Here is a 26581-nt window from a genome sequence, read left to right on the forward strand (position 1 = left end):
TTCTAACTCAGAAAGTCAAAAGCTAAAGGCAGCCAGAGATTGATAATTTTGGCTACACAAAAATTGACATTTTTTTCCATGAAAAATTATAAACGTAGTCAAAAGTGAACTAACAAACCCCAACAGTTATCATCTATCATCTATCTGTCTATCTATCATCTCTCTCTCTCTCTAAAAGTTTGTTCTTAAAATATAAACAGCTTTGAGAAATGAGGCTAAAAGACCAAAAACCTAAAGGAAAATGGGAAATTGTAATGAATGCAACATTTACAAAAGTGGTATAAAAATGGCCCTTAAACATATGAGATGTTTAAACTCACTCATAATAAGACAATTGCAAACAAAAGCAATACTGAAATACCGCTTCTCACCGTGATGTTGGTGGGAACCTAATTGCGTAACAAGGCATATTGGCGAAGCTGGAGGGAGACGGTCACCTCACACACACGTGCCTCCGTCTCTCCCATAGAGCTCTCAGTGTGAGCAGGGCATATTTACCTTTACCAGAAACACTCTTCTCACTGCCAGGAGACACCTGTGGCCCACGATAATTCTCCGAAGGATCACCATGGAGATTTGCATCAGCACTGGCTTCTTTAATGACAAATATGGAAAAAACGGGGAAAATGTTCTTGATTACACACTGATAAGCATTTTGGTCATTTATTTAAACATGCTAAGTTGAAATGCTAATATCATTTTCAAGTTTTATTTGAAAATATGTTTTGGAAACTCAATATGTGAATACAGAGCCAGGCCTCATCTGACTATTAAAACTACTTATTCACTCCTCCACACGTCCTTTGACCCAACATCCCAACGCTAAGAATTGACCCTGGAGATAATTCCCGACAATATGAAAATACCTGTGCTGCAGGCTGCTCACTGCAGCTGTGTTTGAAATGGCAAAATATTGCAGACAATGGAAAGGTACATACAAAAGATAACGGCTGCAGAACTGTAGGAAGAAAGGAACGTGGGCAGGAAAGGAGGATTTGCACGGATCCATGATTTGCACAGATGTGTTTCCTAGCTCTGTCTGTAGAGAGGGCCTGGAAGCAATGCTGTGCCATTGAACTTAGCGAGCACCCACTTCTTGGCTCACAATCAGTAATGGTGTCCGTGTTTTATAACCCACAGACTATAGTAAATCCCTAGTAGCCCATGTAGACAGTAATAAGCAACCGAATACATAAACAGGGGAGGAGGGGCAGCTCTTTCTTAAAGCAGAATCCCAATTAATAAATGGAGAAGCAATGGCAGAAAGAGAAACTCGCCGGTCGGCAAACACCACACGGACCATCAGGCAGACAAATTCGGAGGTATTCGTATTAATTTTAAATAAAATCTTATTCTTGTTTAAGCCCTGAAAAAATCTAGTTCAGTCTTTCCCAACTCCAGAGTCTGTCTTTTTGGGGGGACTGTTTGAGGTAATGGATTGGGATGCAGATTCCTGGGCCCCTACAGAAATGCTTGGCTCCTGGCACACCATCAGATACTGGAGCTGTGACCTGATCCTGTGTGTGGGGAACACCACAGATGTCCTACATGTGTGTCCTGGTGATATGGTTTGGCTCTGTGTCCCCAGCCAAATCTCATGTCGAAATGTAATCCCCAGTGTTAGGGGAGGGACCTGGTGGGAGATGATTGGATCGTGGGGGCAGAGTTCCTCCTTGCTGTTCTCATGATAGTGAGTTCTCACGAGGTCTGGTTGTTTATAAGTGTGTGGTACCTCCCCCTTCACTCTCTCTGTCCTGTCTCCATGTGAAGATGTACTTGCTTCCCCTATGGTCTTCTGCCATGATTGTAAGTTTCCTGAGGGCTCCCAGCCATGCCTCATGCACAGTCTGCAGAAAGATGAACAAATTAAACCTCTTTTCTTTATAAATTACTCAGCCTCAGGTAGTTTGTTATAGCAGTGTGAGAACAGACTCATATACCTGGGCATATACATGTGCCCTTTCTGGTTTTGAATCTCCAGGGTAAAGAGGAGGTATTTTGCCCCTCCGTGGGGTCCAAGTATCTTATCCTCTGAGCCTTTGCACACTGATTTTTTCCCAGCAGACTCATCTGTTGGAGGGAGGCTTTTCCCTACTTCTGGGGGAACTCTCTGGGGGCACTCTGGCTCTCTCTGCACCTGCCCTGGGAAGGAGAAGTGACTTAGCTGAAGCTTTGGGAGAGGGGGCCAGGCATTGTGGCAGCACCTGCCTCCCTGTCTTGGCATCTGCCTGCCCATAAGACATTTCTGCTGTGCTTCCCTGGGCTGTGTTTATTCCAGGGTTGGCCCCACAGCAGGGGGTGGGGAAGCTGGGGGTTCCTCAGCCCCGACAGAGACTGGGAGATCTGCCCAACCAGGGGCAGCAGGCACATTCTCCCACCAAGGGTTTATCCTCCAGGAAGGAGATGTGTCCGCCTGCGTCTGCCTGCCTCCTACCTCTCCCGTTACACCTGGACTTGGGAAGGGGTAATTACTGGGTTGCATTTACCATCATTGGAAATTTTGTCCTCAATGCCAGGAGAGGATTGTAAATTCTCTAATAATTCATGATAATTCTCAGAACCACCAGCTTGATAATTCTCGTCAATACCAGCATCTTCAATGAAGAACATGGAAAAAAATGGGGAAAAGTTTTCTTGATTATACAGGTATAAACGTTTTTGGCCCATGCTTTATTTTAAAACGTAGGGATGGGATGTTAATATGATTTGCAAGCTCTATTTGGAAATGTGCGTTGGCAAGTGAAGGTGTAAACAGAGTCAGGTGTCCTCTGACTCCCTTGAACCAACAGTGTGGACCTTGGCAGATGGCCGGTGAACCAATCCTAGGAACTGGAATTTACATTCTGGATGCAAGATTTCAAGAGAGTGCTGAACTTTCCTGCTGCTGAATACATTTTCATGCACTGTGTGGGGATTTCTGATTCCCAGTTCTCTCCTTGGCAACTGTTGATTCAGTACTCTGGCTTGGTTCTGAATGTGCTGTTCTATTTCCTTGCATATCTCTTTGACCATGTGAAGCTGCACTTGAGGAAGGCCGTTCTTTGTGTTGGTTCATGACTCACTGTGTGGCCTTGGGCAAGTCATTTGCTAGACCTTGGTTTTACCTTCTGTCAAATGGGGTAATGATAACTGCCCTGCTCTCTCAGAAGCCGTAGGTGAGCGTGAAGTGAGAGTGTGGGCATGTGTGGGAGGAACTGTAAAGTGCTGGTTAGTGCAGGGTTCTCATGTTCTTGTGCCCTGTGTTCCTGCAGTGGTTCCCAAGGGCGAGAACGTGCTTGAACGCGCACTCCAGAGATCCCAGAGTAAAGAGAATCATCCCTGCCAGTCTAGGGTTGACTTCCTCTGTCTCGGGAAGCTGTAGAAATGGTTTTAGACGCCATATTGTTCACATCTCCATGTGCCCTTGGCCCAGAAGTAGCTGGTCTTAATGTGCAAATAATAGGGTCATGTATTCCATACCACAGGCCTCCGGGAATAAGGGCAATTAGAGGGTCAGAAAGGGGTGTGCTTGCTTTTTTCCTTACATATTGTTGTTGATAATGTTGATGCTGTACTTGGCATTTTGGTTGGTGTTGTTTTATTCAGATCCAAAATCTCCTGGACTAGAATTTCATCTTGGGAGAAGCACACAAGAACATGTTAGAGTCCACCCTGCAGGGCTGGCCCTTGTGCTCCTGTCCCCTAAGGCCATCTGTACACACAGTGAATGGGAAACAGGAACTCCGGGAACCCAGGGGATGTGGGACTTGACTTTTGAAAGAACCTTCTCTGGGTGGGCAGGCCGCTGCCTCCCTCAATAATTTAAGAAAAACTAGACCATTTGGATGTTTTGGACACTGAACATTGCCCCCCAAAGGTACAAGGCTGGATGCTTGGCCCACACGTGGTCCTAAGTCTCCTTCCTGCCCTGGGTCCCTCTGTCCCATCTCTGAGGCTCTCCCAAAGCTGCCCTCCGTGTGTGAGTGAGCGTCGCTCCTGATCTCTGTGTCAACGCAGCCTCATTTTCTTCTTTTACGTCCCTATTGGTCCTCCTAGGGAGCTTTTACCATGAGAGCCCTGAGCTTCGTGTCTGACAGACCCAGAAAAAACACACGAGCTCTGCTCCCACCAGAATGTGATCTTGGACAAACGTCCTCCCGGCCCTGAGCTTCGGTTTCCTGTCTGTAAAACGGGAGTGTGTGTTTGCCTGTGGGCTTTCCTGAGGGTCCAGTAAAGCAGTGTATGCAGAAGGCGCTCGGCATGGAGCCTGGGCCATGGCCAGCTGCTGCGGCAACTGAGAGTCACCGCTGTCTCTGCAGCACAGTCACCAGGCCAGGCTGCAGCGCTGGGCTGGGCAGTGGGTCCTGGTTTGCTGGGGCCCTCTGGGTTTAGCCCGGAAAGTCCCTCAACGAGGAGCTCCTTAGCCCCAGGCAAAGCGGGTGTCTGGTCACCCCAGGACCAGCTCATGCGGAATTCGAGGGTAAAGGGGAAGAGGCTGAAAATGCCACTGGAAATGAAGATGCCACCAATACCCCCGAGAAAAATGCTTCGTCCTGGGCTCTCGGTGTCTTGCCCAGCAGCTGTGCTCTCCCTCTTCCTCGCTCACAGAGCTGGGTTTTGGCAATGTGCGCCCCCAGTGAGGCCCCCTGCGGCCGGGTGGGCTACAGCCCTGTAAGGTAGGAGGAGTCTACCAGCTCTGCGAGGAGTTTGCTCCTCCTGATAAAAGGGGAACCAGTGTCCAGGCCTGCACCCCCGCCTGCTGCCCTGGGAGTGGACGAGGTGCCTGGCACTGTGGACACCATCCTTGATCATGAGGCACGAGCTTGAGGAGAGGCCAGGACAACCTCAGGGACATGGCCTTGTGTTGTGAAACTGTCGGACCAGAGCTGCGTGCCACCTGCCTCTTAGCCGCGGGTGCCCCAGGATCCCAGCCAAGGGGCTGGGCGCTGCCACTCAGGCTCTGTCTGCTGGGGCCAGTGATTGGACAGAAGCACCAATCTTAGGAATTCCAAGTTCCTAAACAGTCATGGTGTCCAGTGATATAGGGGTCTTGGAGAAGTGTGGATATGCATTTGAATGGTAAGCATTTACTGTGCACTCTTCTGAACCAGACACTGCACAGGCACTGGGGGGCCAAGGATGGCCCAGCCTCAGTCCCTGGTCTCCGCCCCACTCCAGCCAGCCATGTCCAGGAGGCAGGATTCTACAGCCGTGACCGGGCACAGCAGGTCAGCAGTACCAGAGCTTCCACCAAGGGCAGATGGGCTCCCAGGGCAAATGGGGGCAGGCAGAGGACAGGAATCAGCTGACCAGCCCTAAGAAGTGAGCCCTCCTGGGGCACTGTCTGAACTTCCTGGCCAACTCTGGCTTCAGTTACCCCGTTGTTACTGGGAGTCACTCCTGTCCATGGCAGATGGGCTGTCTCTGCAACTCTCCGTCTCTAACAACCGCACCCACAGTCCCTGACCCGGCCCAGTGTGACCCAGTCCACTCCATGCCTGAAGCCGGGAGTGGCCTCCTGGGGATCCAGACTCCTCAAGCTGCAGACACCCTGGGATTCCCTGAGGTGGGTGGATGGTGGCCCAGCTGTGGGGAGGCACACTCCTGCTTGGAGAGCCAAAGCGCACTCCTCTTTGGGGGCCAAAGAGAGGCGGGGGGCCGAGCCACCCCACGGTGAGCTGCCCGTGGCCAAAGCCTGCTTTGACCTTTCCACGGGCCTCCCCACCCATGGGGAGATTGGTCAGGGCTAGAAAAACGCTTTAGGTAGAGATGAAGCCAGCAGGTAGAACAAGGTTAGAAAGCTCTTTGTTTTAAAACCAAGTCTAACTGCTGATGGTTGAATTTTTTGAGAGAGAAGAGGCTGAAATACAATGACCAGACCATCCATCAAAACAGCTGACCAGGCTGGGCGCAGTGGCTCACTCCTGTAATCCCAGCGCTCTGGGAGGCCGAGGTGGGCGGATCACCTGAGGTTAGGAGTTTGAGACCAGCCTGGCCAATATGGTGAAACCCTGTCTCTACTAAAAATGCAAAAATTAGCTGGGTGAGGTGGTGCACATCTGTAATCCCAGCAACTCGGGAGGCTGAGGCAGGAGAATCGCTTGAACCCAGGAGGTGGAGTTTGCAGTGAGCTGAGATCTCGCCACTGCACTCCAGCCTGGGTGGCAAGAGTGTGAGACTCCATCTCAAAAAAAAAACAAAAAACAAAAACAAAAACAGAGCCAACCACACCTGTAGCAGCCAGTCCAGGGGGCTGGCCTGCTCCGCAGCCAAACTTGCCGGAAGTCAGACCTCCTCTAGCAATAACTCAGGCAGCCGAAGCGCAACCCCTGGACCAGCCGGCCCCAGAGGGCCAGGAACGCATCCATCACCGACAGCAACTCTGGCTTTTGTCCTCGCTTCCAACTTGGAGCCGACCAGAGAAAGCCACACACGCTCCCTCACCAACCCCTCGCTGCCCGTCTGATGAGCCGCCCCCAGCACACCCAGCGGCAGCCTGCACAGGACCTGGGCTTCCCTTGCTCTAGTGAGGCCCCATCCCCTGCCTGACTCGGGGGCTCTGAAATTGCACGTGATGGTAGCGACTACCCTGCCACGGCAAGCTCTGGACAGACAGTCTCGGCCTGGCCTGCCTGGGTGGGCTTCGCTGACCTCCACAGGGATTTGAATTCTCACTGTCAACGCTTTCAGCTTTCTACCTAGAAGAAATTTGGAGGTGTGGATGGGGGTAAGAGCTGCTGCCTCCTTCTAGGTTTAGTTGGTCAGGACCCAGGAAAAATATCAGAAACGCCAGCCACTCTTTCCTCTTCCTGAATCCTTTTCTGAGGCTGCTGTTTCTCCGGGGGTGGCTGAGACACTGGCTGGAGCAGGTGCTGGTCTCAGGACTAAAACTCTCAGAATCTGGCAACTGCCAGATTCACCGGGAAAGTGAGTCTAGTCACAGCCATTCCCTGACCCTGGGGAGCCTAACTCCTGCCTGGGGCAGTTCCCTTGAGTACCCGGAAAGTGGACAGGGCGGCAGGAGCGAGAATGGGAACATCTATTCATTCACTGGAGTGCTCACTCATCCATCCATGTAACCCATCAAACACACAGGCAGGCAGAGCTTTTCCCAGGCCTCTCCCACCCAGATGTGGAAAGGGAGCAAAGCCTGACTTCTGACAGTGGCAGCTCCTGGAAAGGGCCCAGCATCTGAAGGCCCCTGCGTTCCCACAGGAGCCCCTGTTCGAGGCTGTGCAGGGTCTGCAGCCGCAGTCCCAGGCCCTGCCGGGTGGAAGGTGGCCCCACCCTCTACTCCTGACCCCACTCCACAGGCAACGCTGGCAGAGAGGTCCTGGGAGATGACTGCTTCCCAAGGGCATCGATGTGAGCGGGGGTCAGGACCGCGTGCTCTGAGTCCCAGTGTTCTAGGCCTCAGTTTCCCTACATGTAAAACGAGAGGTCAGAGCAGAACTGCGGGCACTGGCCACACGTTCACACACTGGAGCGTGGCTGTCCACGTGGAAATGGCTGTGAAGTGCAAAGGACATATGGAACTGTGGAGATCCAGCGTGATGGAAAAACTGAAACATCTCATTAAAAATTTGACACTGATCACATGTTGAAATAAAATGTTATTACAATGAGTTTCATCTGTGTCTTTTTTTTTTTTTTTTGAGACAGAGTCTCACTCAGTTGCCAGGCAGGAGTGCAATGCTGCGATCTCAGCTTACTGCAACCTCTGCCTCCAGGGTTCAAGGGATTCTCCTGTCTCAGCCTCTCAAGTGGTTGGGGCTACAGGCACACATCACCACGCCCAGCTAATTTTTGTATTTTTAGTAGAGACGGAGTTTCACCATGTTGGCCAGGATGGTCTCCGTCTCTTGACCTTGTGATCTGCCCGCTTTGGCCTCATTTGTGTCTTTTTAATGTGGCCACTAGACAATGAAAACCGTAACTGAGACTTGTACTGTGTTTCTATTGGATGGCCCTGGCCCAAGGCAGCGGTTCTCAGGCGGCTGTATTTTAGCATCACCTGCAGAGCTCTAGAGAAGCACAGAGGCACCAGGCTCAGCCAAACTAGCATGGTCTGCATCCCCGGGGTGAGGCCAGGGGGTCCGTAGTTTCCACCATCTTTCCGGGGGGCTGGCAGGGCTGAGGCGGTGGAGGAGGGGACGGCTCAGCCATGGGGCCTCTCAGGTGCACAGGAATCAGTGGCATCAGGTTGAATGCGGTGCTCATGCTGGAGGGCTGGGCCCGGCTTGCCGCTGGGCATTTCTAACAAGCTCCCCAAACCATGTGATGCAGACGCTGAGGGTCCTTGGACCTCACTCCCAGGCACTTTTTAGGTGTAATGGTCTAAAATTCTGTCTTCCTTAATTTCTTGAGAGTTTGACTCTTAGATGTCAGCAATAAAGCTATGGGCCATTGGAATATGATTCTAGCCCCAAACCAATCAGTTCCCTCCACTGTCTGCAGCTTGTACCAGGTTATCTGGGAAACAGCCACAGACAACCATCCAGCCCACTTCACATACAGGCCAGAGATCGATAGGAGGGTCTTCCTTACCTAATAATTCAGACATATCCTCACGTTTTGAACTGAATGGTATTTCAGTAGGTGAACCTAGGAGGAAATAAAAGCCCTATAGTTTAACAATATTCATTGAATTTGCATATTTTTATCTTAATGGATATGATTTTGTGGGTGCCCGCCAGCCCCCTCTAGAGGAAGGAGCCCTGCCCAAGTTCCAGTCTGTCCTGTGGGTGTTGAGAGATGGCCCCAGGAAAGTTCTCTGGGACTTGGGTTTCTTGTCTGGAAAATGCAGAGAAACAGCCGCCTCCGGGGTGGCTGTGAGGATGGAGGACAATTGCCCAGGAGCTCTGAGGTAAGCCTGCCCTCCTGGTCCCTGGAATCACCCCATGAGAGGTCAAGACAATGTCCCAGTCCCAAGGATGACTGGGCTCAGCCAGCTGCTTTGAGGTGAGCAGAGTAAGAGGGCACATTCCTCTTGCGAAAGCAACACTTTGACCTCCTTCATGAAAGGCGCCTGCAATGCATGCACCTGGAGGCTTAGAAACATGTTCTAGGGAAATGGGAAACAGTGTGCAACGCTATGGCTGCATCATGAAGCCCTGGCTTCATGGCTGTGTTTCAGCAGGGGCAGGACTCAGAGAGACGGGCCACCCCTCTTTCTCCTCCTTCATAAGCAAAGTGATTTCAGGGTGGTCCCATTTGCAGATAAGAGGTGGAGTCATGTGGGTGAAATGCCGAGGTCGGGGATGTGGGTTGTCTACAGGCCCCGTGGCCTCCTGACCTGTGGCCTCGGCTGCCTGACTGACAGGAACTGACTGTGCTGAGTGACCCCGACAGTGAATGGTGGTTCTGAGCACTGCTTTCTCCTTGGAAGCTCCCACCCAGTAGTTCCCCACTTCTGCCATTCACGGTTTTTCTTCATTGGAGGTGTGGCGTCTCAGCGTCCTGGGGCATTGCTTAGGCTCAAGGTCAATGTCAGCCTCTTCCTCCAGCCCCGAGGTTGGGCTCAGCAGGGCCACACACCTTCCCTTTCTGAGTGCACAGAGCTTTCCAGTGGTGGCTTCTAGGATCTGAAGTTCCAACACTAAACCAATGACAAAGCTGATTTCCAAATGGCTTTAATGACAGACAATCTGCATACCAATCGACTCGTCTGCGCACATGCAGGCTCAGAACAATGCGGGAAAATATGCAAAAAGGTCTGAGATGTGATGACAATTGCTTCCCAGTATGCTGACCTTCGGTAAACGAAACAAACAAAGTACAGTTCTCTTTGGATGAGACATTAATGATCATTAAGAATGGGTACAGCTGCATCGTGCAAGTGCTTTGTTAAAAATATTCTTTTCATTTTGTGTCTGTCCCATAATTATAATGGAAGTATTGTGCAAGTCTGCCAGTTAGCATGTGCAGTAAAATATTTGTGTTTTATAACATCCGTGCGGTTTTTAAAGTGCATTGTCAAGTGGAGTGGCTTTGCCATATTCTTCCTGTGTCACCTCTGACTTCAGCCTCACGGTTTTAAGGTGCCGCATGCCGTGTAATCGTGAGAATCCACTGCTCTTTCTTGATATTTACATCGTGCACACTCTGGCCTCTGTGAAAAGGTTCCTTGTGGAGTTCTGAGATTTCATTCTGGTTAATTTGGGGAAAACAGCACTGCACCCTTCTCCATCACTAGGACCACGTTGACTGTCTCCTCTCTCCCTCAAGGTCCAACATCTCAAGAAAGCCACATAACATGGTCAACTCAATTTCTGACGCAAATGCCTGAAGTGCCCATTGAGTCATTAAGGCCCAAGGAGAGTAAGGAAACCCAATGTTCCTCGTGAGAAGGTGATTTAGAAATGATCCCTTAACTGGTCTTCAAGCTGGGGAAGACCTTGGTCACCTGTTTCAACTGTCTGGATGAGGAAATCAGATCTTGGGAGGTAAGGACTAAACTCTGACCTTTTTTCTCTCTTACGTATTCCTTACACAACTGGGACCAGAATGCTTTCCTAAGGAGTAAGAAGAAGCCAGCTCTGGAAAACAAGAAACGAAGGACCCATTCCTTCATCTCCTCGAGCCAATCATCCAAGTCTGTGACCAGACTCTCCTCCCTTTTGTGGTTTAAACAGTGCAGTGCCCCCAGCACTCCTTCCTGATGAGAGACCACTGACCATGGAATGGCTCTGGCCAGTCCGTGTAGGACATGCAGTGAGGGTTTCCTGTCCTCTGCTTCACCTTTGGATGTCAGAGGCTGATATGGTTTGGATTTATGTCCCCACTCAAATCTGAGGTTGAATTGCAATTCCCAGTGTTGGAGGAGGAGCCTGGTGGGAGGTGACTGAATCATGGGGGCTGACGTCCCCCTTGCTGTTCTCATGATAGTAAGTTTTCCCGAGATTTGGTTGTTTCCAAGTGCGTAGCACCTGCCCACTCTCTCTGTTCCTCCTGCTGGCCATGTAAGATGTACTTGCTTCTGCTTTGCCTTCTGCCATGATTGTAAGTTTCCTGAGGCCTCCCCAGAAGCAGAAGTCTGTACAGTTCACAGAACAGTGAACCAATTAAACCTCTTTTCTTCATAAATTACCCAGTCTCAGGTATGTCTTTATAGCAGTGCAAGAACTGACTAATACAGAGGGCCAAAAATGCTGCTCTTGGATCGTGCTAACACTGCCTTGCTAACACTGCCATTTTTTGAACACGTACCCGTGAAAAGGCATGGAGCTCAATTGCACATGGGCAAGGTTCTTCTGTTTACTGAAACCTCTTCTAAAACCTTCCTGACCCTCTTCACTGCGGCACTGGCTCTGCTCCTCTCCTTTTTGCCGTGACTTTGCGAGGACCATACAGAGTGGCCATGGCCCAGATCTCCCCAAACTGGCTCCCAGAGTTCTCTCCTAGATGTAGTCTCTGCACCTGAGTTCTCTTTGCACCATCTAATCTCTGTTAGCCCCCTTGCACCATTGGATGTGTCCCCCTGGGCCTCCACTCCTTCCCCCACCCCCATTACACCCTTCTCTTCCCACTCAGCCCCTTGACTCCCAACAGTCCCTGGAGCTTTATGGACCCAGACAACTCCAGATCAACTACCTGATCTGAGGCTGAAAAGGAAAAAGACCATCTGGAAACAGATGGGACATTTTATCTACTCATTGAAGGCTTTGACACATCCAGATGGCTGCCTCAGTCACAGCCTCTGTAAGATTAAATAATATCAGGGGAAAAGAAAGGCTTGAAACTCCCCTTCATAAATGCTGGTTAAGAAAGAAAAATCTTGAGCCCTTATTGATGGGTAACCTCAACATATCCCGTTTTTATCGGAAACATAATTCAGATAAAAATATAGAGTGGAGATAAACCAGTGAGTTTTGTGTTACTGTGTTGCCAGACTCATGGCTAAAATTTAAGAACGAAGCCACACAATCACTGTTTTCATGTGTCTTTCATGTACTTACCTATGTTACATATATGTGATATTTTTCTACCTCTGGATGGTAATGCCAAAGTAATTATAAAATTCCTTAAAGGAGTTCTATTCAAATTGGCTTAGAGAAAAAAGATGTGCTTGATTAAATATTCCCAGGACTCCCAGAAACAGAGGAGCTAACCCAAATGTTTTTCAAGTTTGCATTACTAGGATGGTTGATATATAAAGCTAGTTTGAAATTGTTTGTTAAATAAAGACAGTATGTCTTTGGAGTTGTCAGCTATAGATATAATGCAGACATAATTTTATTCTACTTGGGTTACTAGCCAAATAAACTTAAAAATAGTTAACAGGGAAATAACTGGAGATGATGGTAGCTTTATTTGGTGTCATAGTGAAACCACCTTTGTAAAATTATGATTGAGAGAGTGAAAGAGATTTAACGGCTCCATCTTGCTTTTAACCTCCAAGATGTCCTTGTTTATTCCTGGGCATAGGCTGAACTAACCATGGGAGAAGGTTTATAGTTTATAGTATAAACAAAGATGGTAACAGCCCTTTCCCAAAGCAAACTTCTTCTTGCTTGGGGACTAGACTGCCTTTGTAGGACTAACATTAGCCATAAGATTAGAAATTATGGTTTAGGAGTCATGCAGCTGGAGGCTACAAGATTCTGACCCTCCCTAAACTGCTCCTAAGATCAGTGCTTGAGATATTTTGCAGACTCTGCCCTTGATGGATCAGCTGGCACCACACAGATGGATAAAGTGGCTCATCTGATCTTGTGGCCCCCACCCAGGAACTGACTCAGTGCAAAAAGACAGCTTTGACTCCCTATGATTTCATCCCTGACCAATCAGCACTCCTGGCTCACTGGCCTCCCCCCACCCACCAAGTTATCCTTAAAAACTCTGTTTCCCGAATGCTTGGGGAGACTGATTTGAGTAACAGTGAAACTCTGGTCTCCCGCACAGCTGGCTCTGCGTGAATTACTCTTTCTCTATTGCAGTTCCCCTGTCTTGATGAATTGGCTCTGCCTGGGCAGGGGGCAAGGTGAACCCCTTGGGTGGTTACAAATTTGGGGGCTTGTACAGGACTGCCCTTTTGGATATCCACCTATGGTTCAGTGGCCTGCCTTCAACAATGGATCCAGAAGCCAGCCAGCCTGAGTGGCTTCCTAGTTCTCTTGGACTGGGGGCTGACTCTGGTATTCTCTCTACTGGCAGGGCACTGCCAACCCAATGTGCATGGATTTAATTGCAATGGAGAAATAGTTCTGGGGAAACGTCCCTTAACTGTAGCCCTATCAGAGTGTCTGTCTGTAGCCCCACGGTAGGGTGTCTGTCTGTAGCCCCATGGTGGATGTCTGTCTGTAGCCCCATTGTAGGGTATCTGTGTGGCTCCTCAGGGGTCTTGGCTTGCTCTTTCTAACTAGTAGGAAGATTCCTGGTTTGGGAGACTTCTCCTCACTCAGGAAGATTTTGAGGAGGTTTCCCAGATGGAGAATAGGAGGATAGTTTGAAAGGGATACTCTTGGAGTTCTTGGTTGGGGATCTGATTTGGAAGGCCTTCTGTCCATCTCATCTTAACGTGTGATTGTATATGTGGAAGGGATCTCAGAAGGGGTTGCTGATGGAAGTCCAGCAGGCCTAACTCAGAACCCTCCTTATTTGTCTGGTCACATTTGATGAGCCCTAGAGAAGGCGCAATAGGCCTGTCTTCACCTTGCCCAGAGATCTCATTGTGAATTACCGTTCAGAGGTTGTCCATCACCACCTGGAGTGGATCAAAGAAAACAGGGACCAATGGGAAAATGTTTGAGCTTTGCCAGGTTGACATTGGATGCTGAACAAGGTGACCAATGTTTGTTTTGTTATGTGTGTTTTGCCGGGGTAGAAAATGTTAATTCTGTTCTTCTTGCAGCCCATTGGGCAGCATCTTGCAAATTAAGAAACTTGCCTATGGTTCCATAAAACAGGAAATGGTGATTTTCTCTTGTAAAGTGGCTTGAACCCCACAGCTATGGTGCAGTGAGTAGGGTCATCAGAAACCACTCTGTTCTTCTGAAAGCTGCATAGAAAGGGAGCTTGCAAGCCTGGTAAGCCAACAAAATGAATAAGAAATTCTTACCAGCCAAATTTCTGGTCTCTCTCTCTCTTTCTCTGAGTAAATGGTAAACCTCACTATTTGTCTCTGCAAGGGTTTAATTAATGGAAAAAGGATTTGTGAAACTAGTCTTAGGCGGTAGCAAATCTGGTGTACTTTGTGCTAAGAATTTGTCTTTCTGTGTTCTGTAACGGAGAAAGGAGTATCACAGGATAGAATGTGGGTTTAGGACCCACTTTCAAGCCTGCTTTTCAAGCTGGACTGGCAGGCTGGTCAGTTACGAACTTTGCTGTGGGTCCCTGAAACCAATACTGGATGAAATTTTTCTGTCTTGTTTTGTGTCCTTAAGAGCTTAACCTTGTGATCATGTGCAGTTACTTTCCCTTGGTTCCACCATCTAGAAGACAGGAATTTGGGGGTTCATGTCCTAGTTAGCCCTAAACATTTTCTTAAGCAGTTAAAAGCCTTTGCGAGCTTGAAACTGATTCTCTAGGCTCCTTCTGGGAAGAGCAACAGAAACCACTCAATGCTTTAACTCAGTAGCTAAGACTTTGCTTTTTGACAACTGCGGCCTGGGTTCTAGTCTTGACTTCTGGAATGATTCCTTTCTGATTTCTTTTTTTTTTTTTTTTTTTGAGACGGAGTCTCGCTCTGTCACCCAGACTGGAGTGCAGTGGCGCGATCTCGGCTCACTGCAAGCTCCGCCTCCCAGGTTCACACCATTCTCCTGCCTCAGCCTCTCCGAGTAGCTGGGACTATAGGCACCTGCCACCATGCCCGGCTAATTTTTTTTTTTTTTTTGTATTTTTAGTAGAGACGGGGTTTCACCATGGTCTCGATCTCCTGACCTCGTGATCCGCCTGCCTCAGCCTCCCAAAGTGCTGGGATTACAAGCGTGAGCCACCGCGCCCGGCCACTGATTTCTTATTTATGTAATTTTGCCATTTATTGAGGTTTTTTTCCCTCATAGATAGCTTCTGATTTCCTCTCTTGAATTTTCCTTTCTCTGAACTTGGAGAGATTCTAAATCTTACAAAGAAGGAAACTTCTTACCATGTTTTTGAAGCACCTAGGAGGTTACCTTTGGTAAAGTTCAGAAGCTAAAAATATTAGCCACTTGGCATGGCTAAAGTCAGGTAATAAGAGATTTGAAGGGATTTCTTTTTTAAAGAGCACCATGGTTAAAAGTCAGGTTAATTAAAAGTGGATAAACAAGGTATAGATGTATTTAAAAGGCCTTTATGTTTTTCTCTTCTTGGATCTTGTTTTTTCTGGAAAAAGTTTATTTTTCTTCTCAGTCAACTGTATTATTTGTCTCCATTTTTTTTTCTCGTCATCCTTAATGCACACATGAGAGGCCCTAAGATAACTTCTGGTAGCCGGGGACTCCTTGGGAAAAACAGAGGATGTGCCACAGAACCCGTTTTGAAAACAAACAAACACCACCAAAAAACAAACAAAAAAAGACTCTGTTTTCCTCATGAAACCCCAGGAATTAAAAGTGGATAAATCCCTCTCAAAATCAAAGGCTATGTTTTGTTTTGCATTGTGTCATCTGTTTTGAGTTTTGGGGTTATCAGAAATTACTTCACAGTATAAAAAAGCTTTGGTGTGTAATAACTAGGTAGGAAATCTACTTTAAGAGATGGCTAATAGTAGTTAAGGAGGAATACTTGACTCTTTGCCTACTTGGATCAGAGATGCATGCTCTTGGGCATCTGGAAGATATGGAAACATCCCCCTGCCCCACTGAGAGATGGGACTCCCATGGGGTATGGTCTAATTACAAAATGGGCTGACTGGCTTTGGGTTGCCTTGCAATAAAATGCAAGGTAGAAGCATTGCACTGTCTTCTCCTGTAGTACTTTTCTCCTTTTGGGGATCCAGTGTTCACTATAAAATGGCACTCTTAATTTTAGGGATCTGTCTTTGCCTTCCAGCTATGCCTGCTTATTAGGCCCTAGAAGTTTCATGCTTTCCCAGCCCCATTCCTCCAAGGGCTCCACCCTGAAGCCAGTCATCCAATAAAAAAACTGGCAAATGAAAAATATTACAAGTGCTGAATCTTCTGTCTATTTATATGTGTTGTATGCTTGTTTATATATAAAAGCACTCTGATTAATTGACTTAAAAATAAGCACTTAAATCAAATATTTTGTCAGAAAAGTAGAAACTTTAATGCATTTTTCTTCATGGGACCAGTAATCTTTTAGAAATAAAAGCAGTTTTAAAAGTTATTAGTAAAATAAAATATTTTAAAAATGTAGACATTTGGTCTAAATTAAGGTCAAATATCAGATTTGCTAAATGTTTTAAGGTCAGACTGTTTCCCTGACTTTTGAAAATTGTTCAATTTACCTACTTTGAAGCATTAGATTATAGATAAGGCCTGGAGACATGTGGAGAGGCATGCCGCTAGCTATGCTGAAAAGAGTCAGACCTTACCTTCATTTCTGTCTGATGTCCTAGGCTGCACCCCTAGTATGTAATTAAAATAGCTTACTTACCAGGTTTTTCACTAAAAATAAAAGTTGCTAAGAGTTAACATTATAACATAAAAGTAAGATTACTAGAGAAACAGTTTTATATACAAGATGCGTAGGGAACGTGTTTTTGGTAGAAGATTATAAGAAGGCATAGGAATATGGCTTGTGTTAAAGGGAATACAATTTTGTCTAGTTCAGAGAGTTTTAAAGATTGTCTTAACCTAAAAGAGTAATGGGACAAAACTAAAAGTTTAAGCAAAGTGAAAAGGGTTTGTAAAGGGTTAATGTTATAAAAAATTCTGTGGGTTTAAACAAGTTGGCTGAGATTTAATTAGCTTTTTTCTGTAGGCTAAAACATTAAAATCATACTGACGTGGGGCCAGAATTTGGGCCCATGTGTCCGAATAACAGGGCTTTCTTAGAAAATTAATCTGCTCTTTGATGGAAAATTGTAAAGATTTCTAAAAGTTTATAAAAATCTTATCTTTTGGTCAAACTAATTAAAACCGGATAGAGATATAAAATTTTATTTGATAAACTAGCTTTAACATTAAAAATGCACCAATACATACATGAAATTTGGTTTTCTCTTTTGAAGACAAATTTTATGTAATGTTAAAATATAATGAAAGAGTTTTGTTTTCTCCTTTGGGTAAATGACAGGGAAAAAAGGGAGGAGAGAGAAGAGACAAGTTCAGTTAGCCTCATGCTATCTTTATTGGGTCTTGTTTGGAAAGCTAAGTCTCCTCTATCAGAGTAAAGGTTTTTCTCTTAAGATTTTGAAGTTATCATTTTGGCTAAATAAATGACTTATTATAATGACCTGGGATTCTATTTTGTGATATCCAGTGTTTTAAACCTTTGCTATTTGACAAACGTTCCAAAATCAAATTATAAATTTTGTCTATTTCTAATCTAATATTTAAATATTAGGTCCTTTAAAGTCCAAAAATGACATTTGGCTTATTTGGTATAAAAGCCATACAGGAAACATTGTCAAATAGAAAATGGTGTTTGGCTTTCTTTGGGCTATATTTGTGTAAATGTGTTATTAATATATGTTCCAAAATTATGTAAAACTCCTATAATTCTAATATAACTTAGTATATGTTATCAGTAATAATTTTAATTATTATGTTAAATGACTGTGTGCTACAGAGGTAACAAATTTCCTTGTCAATTGTGTCTTTAATAGTGGCTATACTAATTCTTTTGTCATCCACAAATGTCTTGCTTTAGTCCTTTTCAAAAGGCAGTTTATAATCAAATATAAAACTCTAAGTACAGGTCTCAGATAATTTTAAAAATTATGTTATTGGAATAAAGAAAAATCCCAAACTTTAGAACTCTTATGGAAAACTAACATATTAAACATTGTTAAACCTTTTGTTTTCCAAGTCAAGAGAACTTACTTCTTTAAAGCTACTTGCAACTTTTAACAAGTGAGTAAAATACACTCCTGTGAACAGAATTTACAACATATTTGTTTCTCTCTACCTGATTTCTCCAAAATTTGAAAACTATTTCTAAGTATTCTCAATTTATGGTAGTATAGTTAATTGCATAAGTGCAATAAAAATCTGTTTTCTTTTGTAACAGGACACAGTTGGAGAAATTGGTTATTTTACCAAGGCTTTCTTTTGTAACAGGACACAATTAGAGAAATTGGTTATTTTACCAAGGCTTTAACTGGAATGGCATGCTTTTTAAAAAAATCAAAGTTAACTTATAAAGCCAATTAAAGCCCGTTGGGAAATCTGGCCTCATACCTTGTCCACACAGAGTCCCTGTACAAGGTTCCTGACCTGTGGTAAATGAAAAATGTCACTTTCTAACAGGCCCAGGAACTGCAAGATATCTTGGGACCTCAAGAAAAGAGGAATTTGCTCAACTTATAGGTATTTAAGGTTACAAATCCATGGCTGGGCTTGGCTTTTAAAAAGTGTTATCTAAAATTCTTCATGGAACAAAGTTCCATCAAAGCCCATTAAAACCTAAGTGAAAAATAATTATTCTAGTTGTACTTCATGTAAATAATCAAGCCAAGTACTATAAGACTAAAGTTTATTTTGTAAACTGTAAATCATTTCTATCATGATTTGTTTTTCTTTAAAAAGTAAGGACTGGAGAGAAAAAAATTATGCTTCCAAAAAACCTATAGTACATTGCTGTTAGTGCTTCTTAAGGTTTTTTTGGGCAGTTTAGACTAAATTATAAATTCTTTATGAGTTAGAATCCCCAAACTAATGCTTTTAAATCTTTTTCAGTCTTTCTTTCCTTCCTTCCTTCCTTCCTTCCTTCCTTCCTTCCTTCCTTCCTTCCTTCCTTCCTTCTTTCCTTCCTTCCTTCCTTCCTTCCTTCCTTCCTTCCTTCTTTCCTTCCTTCCTTCCTTCCTTCCTTCCTTCCTTCCTTCCTTCCTTCCTTCCTTCTTTCCTTCCTTTCTTTCTCTCTTTCTTTCCTTCTTTCTCTCTCTCTCTCTTTCTTTCTCCCTCTCTCTCTTTCTTTCTCTCTCTCTCTCTTTCTTTCTTTCCTTCTGTCTTTCTCTCTCTCTCTCTCTTTTTAGACGGAGTTTCACTCTTGTTGCCCAGGCTGGAGTGCAATAGCTCGATCTCAGCTTACTACAACCACTGCCTCCCAGGTTCAAGTGATTCTCCTGCCTCAGCCTCCCTAGTAGCTGGGATTACAGGCACCCGCCACCACGCCTGGCTAATTTTTTGTATTTTTAGTAGAGACAGGGTTTCACCATGTTGGCCAGGCTGGTCTCGAACTCCTGACCTCAGGTGATCCACCTGCCTCAGCCTCCAAAAGTGCTGGGATTACAGGTGTAAGCCACTGTGCCTGGCCTCAAATCTTTGCTTTTAAAATTAAGAATTGTACTCCTTATCCTAGGACTCATTATTTACCTTATAGTATGTTGTTTACTTAAATACTATACTAAAACTATAGATCAAGGTAATAATGTTTTTACCACACAAGACTTGGAAGCGCAGCCAGGCCTGCATGTGTCGCTCAGACAGCTGCAAAATGGTTCCACTCTTCTCACCTTGGGGTTCATTCCCATTCCCACTACGTCGCCTGTCAGTGGGAAGAAGCCAGAGCAATGACAGCCTTTTCCCATCTTCACAGCCTACACCTGAAGATTAAGATGTTATTGGCCAGGCGCGGTGGCTCATGCCTGTAACCCCAGCACTTTGGGAGGCTGAGGCGGGCGGACCATGAGGTCAAGAAATCGAGACGCGCCTCTGCGCTCCAGCGTGGTGACAGAGTGAGACTCTGTCAAAAACAAAACAAAACAAAACAAAAACAAAAAAGATGAAGGTGTTATAAAATCCAGAGGGAGAGATTGAAACCACGTTTGCAAGATTATGATTGAGACCGTGAAAGAGCTCCAGGTTAACTGACTCCCTCTTGTTTCTAACATCCAATCTGTCCTTGTTTATTCCTGGGCGTAGGCTGAACTAACTTTGGGAGAAACCTAGTTTATAGTTTAAACAAAGATGGTAACAGCCCTTTCCCAAAGCAGTCCTCCTTCTTGCCTGGGGTCTAGATTACTTTTGTAGGGCTAACATTAGCCCCAAGATTAGAAATTATGGTTTAGAGTCATGCAGCTGGAGGGCACAAGATTCTGACCTTCTCTAAACTGCTCCTAAGATCAGTGCTTGAGATATTTTGCAGACCCTGCACTTGATGGATCAGGTGGCACCACACAGATGGATAAAGTGGCTCATCTGCTCTTGTGGCCCCCACCCAGGAACTGACTCAGTGCAAAAAGACAGCTTTGACTCCCTATGATTTCATCCCTGACCAATCAGCACTCCTGCCTCACTGGCTTCCCCCCACCCACCAAGTTATCCTTAAAAACTCTGTTTCCCGAATGCTTGGGGAGACTGATTTGAGTAATAATAAAACTCTGGTCTCCCGCACAGCTGGCTCTGCGTGAATTACTCTTTCTCTATTGCAGTTCCCTGTCTTGATGAATTGGCTCTGCCTGGGCAGGGGGGCAAGTAAACCCCTTGGGCAGTTACAATAGTGTGTCTGCATTTTTTTTTTTTTTGCGGGGGGGACAGGGTCTCATTCTGTCAGCCAGGCTGGAGTGCAGGGGCGTGATCATGACTCACTGCAGCCTCGACCTCCCGGGCTCAGGTGATCCTCCCATCTGAGCCTCCCAAGCAGCCAGAACTATAGACATGTGCCACCACATCCTGCTAATTTCTGCATTTTTTTTTGGTAGAGATGGGGTTTCACATATTTCCCAGGCTGGTTTTAAATTCCTGGGCTGAAGTGATCTACCAGCTTTAACCTCCCAAAGTGCTGGGATTAGAGGTATGAGCCACTGCACCCAACCTGTGTTTGCCTTTTCAAAACAGTTTCTAAACATCTTTTTGGTGACTCATAACCCTGGCGTTATGATCAGTTAAGTAAAACAAGAGTTTCATTAATAATTTTTAAATAGGATAAGCTATTGAAACACTCAGTACTAAGCACAAGTTTATGTATTTTTGACTTCTTATTTTATATGGTATGGAGAGACTAAATGTATTTCAGTCTGTTAACAAAAGTTTTCTTTGCCACCTTGAAAAATTATGCTGTAGATAAATATATCTCTAAAAATTGTAAGATGGTATAGTCATACAATTTGCTACTTTGTTACAGAATGCTATATGTGACACAACTCACAACTGTCTACTCCTAGTTTTCTCTGTTGAACATTGTAATCAACATAATCAACATGTGTAATTAAAACTACTGGAAATAATGACGGTGAAGAAAAACAACTTCCTGTGCAAAGTATAAAGGAAAGTAAGATCTGTTTTTGATAAGAAAGCATATGTGATATGAAGAATGTGTTTTTGTTGAAGAAAAAAGTGAGTAATTTTGTCCTAAAGTGGTTTAAACTTTGTTTTTTGAGGAAGAGAAAAAACCGGACAAAATGCGTAAATTAGTATGGAAAGATGTAACGAGTCTCTGAGAAAAAAGAGAGAGAGAAAAATCTTATGTGGTCAAGATACACTAAGTAAATGAATTTTATTATAAGATTTTATAGATGAGCTTTAGTATCAATAGTGTAGCAATGCAATACTGGAGTTTGATTTTCTCTCTCTGCTAAAAGGCCAAAGTTTTCTTCAATTATTGGTCTGTTTTTTTTTTTTTTTTTTTTTTGGAGACAGAGTTTTGCTCTTGTTGCCTAGGCTGGAGTGCAATGGCGTGATCTTGGCTCACTGCAACCTCCACTTCCTGGGTCCAAGTGATTCTCCTGCCTCAGCCTCCCAAGTAGCTGGGATTACAGGCATGTACCACCACGTCTGGCTAATTTTGTAGAGATGGGGTTTCACCGTGTTGGTCAGACTGATCTTGAAATACTGACCTCAGATTATCCACCCACGTTGGCCTCCCAAAGTGCTGGGATTACAGGCATGAGCCACCACGCCAGGCCTGTTCTGTTCTTAATAAGAGATTGTAAGAGGTACTTGTCTCTTACCTGTTGAGTAGTCTTACTAGGAAACAAAGATTCTGTGTCTTATCAAATATTTCCTGTATTTCATATTTTCTTTATCATGTTTTTGATTACTTAAGAAAACTGAGTCTCCTCAATATTAAAAGAGCTAAATTGTTTTTAAAACCATGCTACTTCCTATATTTTCTTTAAAAATTCTTTACTGTCATTTAACTTAAATGGATAACTACCATTTCATAGTAACTTATGATCCCATTTAACCAAATATTCAAACCTTTTATAATTTTTGACAACTTCATCCAAGCCAAATTCTAAATGAAGAATTTTGGCCTCAAACTAATTTTGAGATTTCCCAGACGGCCACTAGAAAATCTCAAAGGGTTTGTTCTCTCACTTGGTGAAAGGAAAGATGTTAAACTAATTAGCTTTATTTGATACATTAAATTCTTAAAAAGCATTGTCAAATAAGGGATGTTTAACCTTCTTTATATTTGTATGCATATATGTTATAAGTGTTTCAGAAATGGTATAAAATTCCTAGAAATTTTCACTGTCCTTACTGTCCATGATATGTCCTGGTATAAAGTTATGAGTCCTAATTTCCATTATTGTCTTGTAATGTTGTATGTCACAGAAACAACCAAATTTGCTTGTCAACTGCAGCCTAATGAACTCTCATCAGATTTTTAACCATGGCCATTCTATGCATTTTATGTCTTTTGTCATTCAAGACAATTATTGTTTTACTCTGATGCTTTTTTGAAAGCTTTTGCAATCAGCTACAGTCCAAAAATTCTTTGTCTTCAAGGAGACTTTTAGGTAAGACTCTGCCAAGTACTCTGGAGTAAGGTTTCTGATGCCTCTAAGATTGCACTACTAGACTGGACTTTTCCAGAACTGAGGGAGAAATTGACGGGTTTGTAAACCTGCTAACCCAAGATCAAGCAGAACAAGAATTAATGATGTGGGACTCAATGTGGGGACGATTATAATTTTTCTGAATTTTCTTGGAAATGTTTCTGATTTTTTAATGTTTTGTTTTCCAGATTTAAAGAACTCTCTGCTTCTGGTTTCTCTTAGGCTATGCATAACGGACAACAATTTGGTAATTACACTTTCATAAACAAAAATGAAGCATTTATATTTTTTGTCCCACTCTGGAATTCAGATACAATGATTTTCAGGACGATGTAATTGTTTGCATAAGTTTAATAAAAATTGATTCTCCTTGCAACAGGACACGATTGGAAACATTGGTCATATTACCAAGGCTTTGACTGGAATGTCATATTTGAGATTGATACATAGAATCAGATGTGACCAGACAGTTTTTAAAAACTGAGGTTGATTTGATGGAGCTGGAGAAACTGACCTGTTACCTGGCTCACCATCCCACAGGTGAGTGAAGAAGGTCATTTTCTGGCAGATCCAGGAACTTTGGGAACCTCGAGACCTTCAGAAGAGAGAAATTCACCCAAGTCTTTAGGTACCACACGTGAAGTCTGAAGGTGAGTTTTTGGCTGGGCTTCCTAGCCTCAAAAAGCTTTTAAAAAATCTAATCTGAGATTCCTTGTAAAAAGCTCCAGCAAAGAAAACTCAATTTATGTGGTCCATTACCATTCTTGCTGCACTTATGTAAGTAATCAGACCAAATCTTGTAAGATGTGATATATTTTTGGGACAAGAATAGCATTACTTTGGTTATCCTGATCAAAAAAATAGGGTGACTATAGAGCCATATTTTATGTTTTAATGAAAAATGGTAGCATGCCCTTGTGAGTTATAACCCTGTGTATTCTACTTTTTCTAATCTTTTGATAAACTCCACCTTGCTTTCTACTTTGTTATCCACCTGTAAACTGGACTGGATCCTGAAGTCTTCTAGAGTCCTTCAATGTCCCCAGGCTAACATTTCCAGTCTTTCTTCTGCCCTGCTGACTGGGTGTTATTGAGAACTAAAGCCTGACAACTCAGGCCTCCTGTGGGACCATCTGGAAAGGCTGAAGCTGGACACATCCACGCTCTGCCCCCAGCATAACCATGACTGTGGCTCTGATGGTCATGATGTCACCAAGGACGCACCCCCTGCGAACTAGGAAATCCATCCTTGCCCCATTGGCTGAAGATGCCTCGAGCCCAAAATCCAGAAATCTTCTCAACAGACTGCCCTCTGGATTCGGAAACTGCGTTTCCAACTATAAATCTTTGTTTTTCTTCCCTTTCTCGTAGACATTGCGTTCATTAAATTCCTGACTACTTGTACCATCCAGCAAATATCCTCCACCAGATGAAAAATGGACTTATCTTGTTCAAAGGGAAAAGGAATGTCTCTTCTTTCTTGAACAAGAGGAGGGAACGGGAAAGCCTCGCTCCTTGACTTACCTCATGCCAGGCTCCTCTGAGTCTTCTCTTTGACTAGGCCTTGACCCTAGCTTCTATCTTTGTCGGCTTTTCCCCATGTTTAGTAGGAATCCTGTGAAGTCTTTTAGTGGAAATCCTCTAGTCTTGGCCTGGTCACCCTTGATATCTAATCAAATTCCTCACCCTCCATCTTTGATTATTTTATCGCCTTGGCTTCCTTTCAGGCCTGGCCTCCTGTTTGGCTGAACACAATATGCACAATAATTGAACTTGAGGGTGAATACATGGATGTTCATGATATTCTTCCAAGTTAGAAATTTTCCATAATAAAAACTTAAAATAAGTAACATACAACTCTCCCATGGACGTCTAGATTTTAAAAGGTCTTCAAAGATAGCAGACCTTTGTGTCCTGTTGCAAGGAGAATCAATTTTTATTAAACATATGCAAACAATTATATGGTCCTGAAAATCATCATATCCAAATTCTAGAGTAGTCAGGTCTGACAAAAAATATAAATGCTTCATTTTTGTTTATAAAAGCCCTCTTGGCCTTTGCTGAATCAGTTTAGCAAAGAATTCTCCTACCTCTTAGCAACGTTCATCCACTGACCCACCCTGATCCTTGGCTACAAATCTCCATTTTCCCTGTATTTGGAGTTGAGCCCACTCTCCACTATTATGAGACACCATGGTAGTAGCCCCCTTTGAATAAAGTCTGCCTGCCCATCTTTAACAAGCATCACAAATATTTTTTAACAGTATGAGCTGCGATAAAGGCTTTTGGTAATTGTGTTAGTGATTATGACATTGTAGATAATGCTTTTATCTGTTGGCAAGAAAATGTTTTCCATGAGGTAGTAAGACATCTGGGAGAGTGCTAAAATACTCCCCAAACAAGAAAAGTGTGTGTATGTGGTATGGGGTGTGTGTGTGTAGAAAAAAACAAAATATGCACAATAATTGAACCTGAGGGTGAATACATGAAGGTTCATGATATTCTTCCCAGTTAGAAATTTTCCATAATAAAAAGTTAAAATAAGTAACATTTGCAACTTTCCTGTGGACGTCTAGATTTTAAAAGGTCTTCAAAGATAGAAAGACTTTTCAGCTACAGTCATTCCCCAAGGAATAAATGGTAAATTCATGTAGGTTGGGAATAAGAGGAACCCATGGCAGAAGAGGCCACCGCTCCCCACCTGGTTCAGTTCTCTTTCTGCTGAGCCATCCCTGTGGGGCCCTACCTGGAATCACGGTTCTCAGCCGGAGCTCAGTTTCTTGCCAGCAGCACAGCAAGAGGACAAAGCAGAGGGTCCCATCTCCTTGGCTCACTGCCATGCTCCCTCCAGCTGAAGGAGAAGGACGTTCTGAAGGTCGGCAGTTTCCCATCCTTGGTCTCCAGGACACTGTGGAATGTCAGGACCTGTGACATCATGACCAGGAAGGGAGCTGGGGTCCTGCCTTGGTGGGGAGGTCATGTCCAGGGACCTGTGACATCAGGACCAGGAAGGGAGCTGGCGTCTTGCAGGGTTTCTGTCCAGAGTCTGTGACTGGGAAGCAGGGAGGAGGCTCATTAGGGTCTTAAGGTAACAGAGATCCTCTCCACTGTTTCTTATTGCCTGTTCTGGTGACTTCTTCTGTCCTGAGCACCCTGAGGACTCAAGGGGTAGATATTAATCAGGACTTAAGGGCCAGTGGCCAAAAGCCAACAAAATCTGCTCCCATGGGAAGAGGTGTATTTGAAGGATGCTGGAGAGGTCATTGAGTTACAGAGCAAGTGCCAGAACCGACAGATCCAGACGGTCTAATCACCTCTAAAAGGCCCCTTGAGGAACAGAGCCTTGAAGAACAGAGGCCTGTGGCCCCATGTCCCCTTCCACTCTCTCCCACCCTCAAAGTTCCAGGGTGGTGAAGAACAGGAGACAGATGACCCAGGTTTCAGCATCCTTTCCCCCAAACCTTCTTTCTCAGCATCTGCCCCAATCTCTCCCTGGCAGTGAGACTTTCATCACAAGAGGAGAACATGGCTGCATTTCCATGTTATCATCCTCCCAGCTCGATCTCCTAGACTTTCTAGAGCTTTCTCCATCAGCGCAGTGACAAAAGCCCAAAGGAGTCACTCTGGTTGACTCTGCTGGATCCTATCTCACCCCGGACTGACTCCTATGTCCAGGGCTCAGAGCGGGGCAGCTGGTCTAGACTCGGCTGGTGGTGGGGTCCCGGGTAAACAGCCCTCAGATCCCAGCTCCGTGGTGGAGAGGGCTGG

At 44.7% G+C, this 26581-nt stretch overlaps 1 protein-coding gene across 1 annotated transcript in view; it reads right to left on the reverse strand.

Moving 5' to 3' along the window:
* Positions 1–25703, reverse strand: part of SPACA7 (sperm acrosome associated 7) — a 58725-nt gene extending 33022 nt beyond the window's left edge. Inside the window, exons 1-5 of the mRNA XM_055244514.2 lie at positions 25560–25703; positions 8527–8583; positions 3525–3614; positions 2487–2594; positions 499–594 (exon numbers count right to left, since the gene is read on the reverse strand). Coding sequence (XP_055100489.1) covers positions 499–594; positions 2487–2594; positions 3525–3614; positions 8527–8583; positions 25560–25653 — 445 coding nt within the window. The 5' untranslated portion in view covers positions 25654–25703. The remainder of the gene's footprint in view (positions 1–498; positions 595–2486; positions 2595–3524; positions 3615–8526; positions 8584–25559) is intronic.
* Positions 25704–26581: the final 878 nt, after the last annotated feature.

The sequence above is a fragment of the Symphalangus syndactylus genome, chromosome 15 (genome assembly GCF_028878055.3).
Source record: "Symphalangus syndactylus isolate Jambi chromosome 15, NHGRI_mSymSyn1-v2.1_pri, whole genome shotgun sequence".
NCBI lineage: Eukaryota > Metazoa > Chordata > Mammalia > Primates > Hylobatidae > Symphalangus > Symphalangus syndactylus.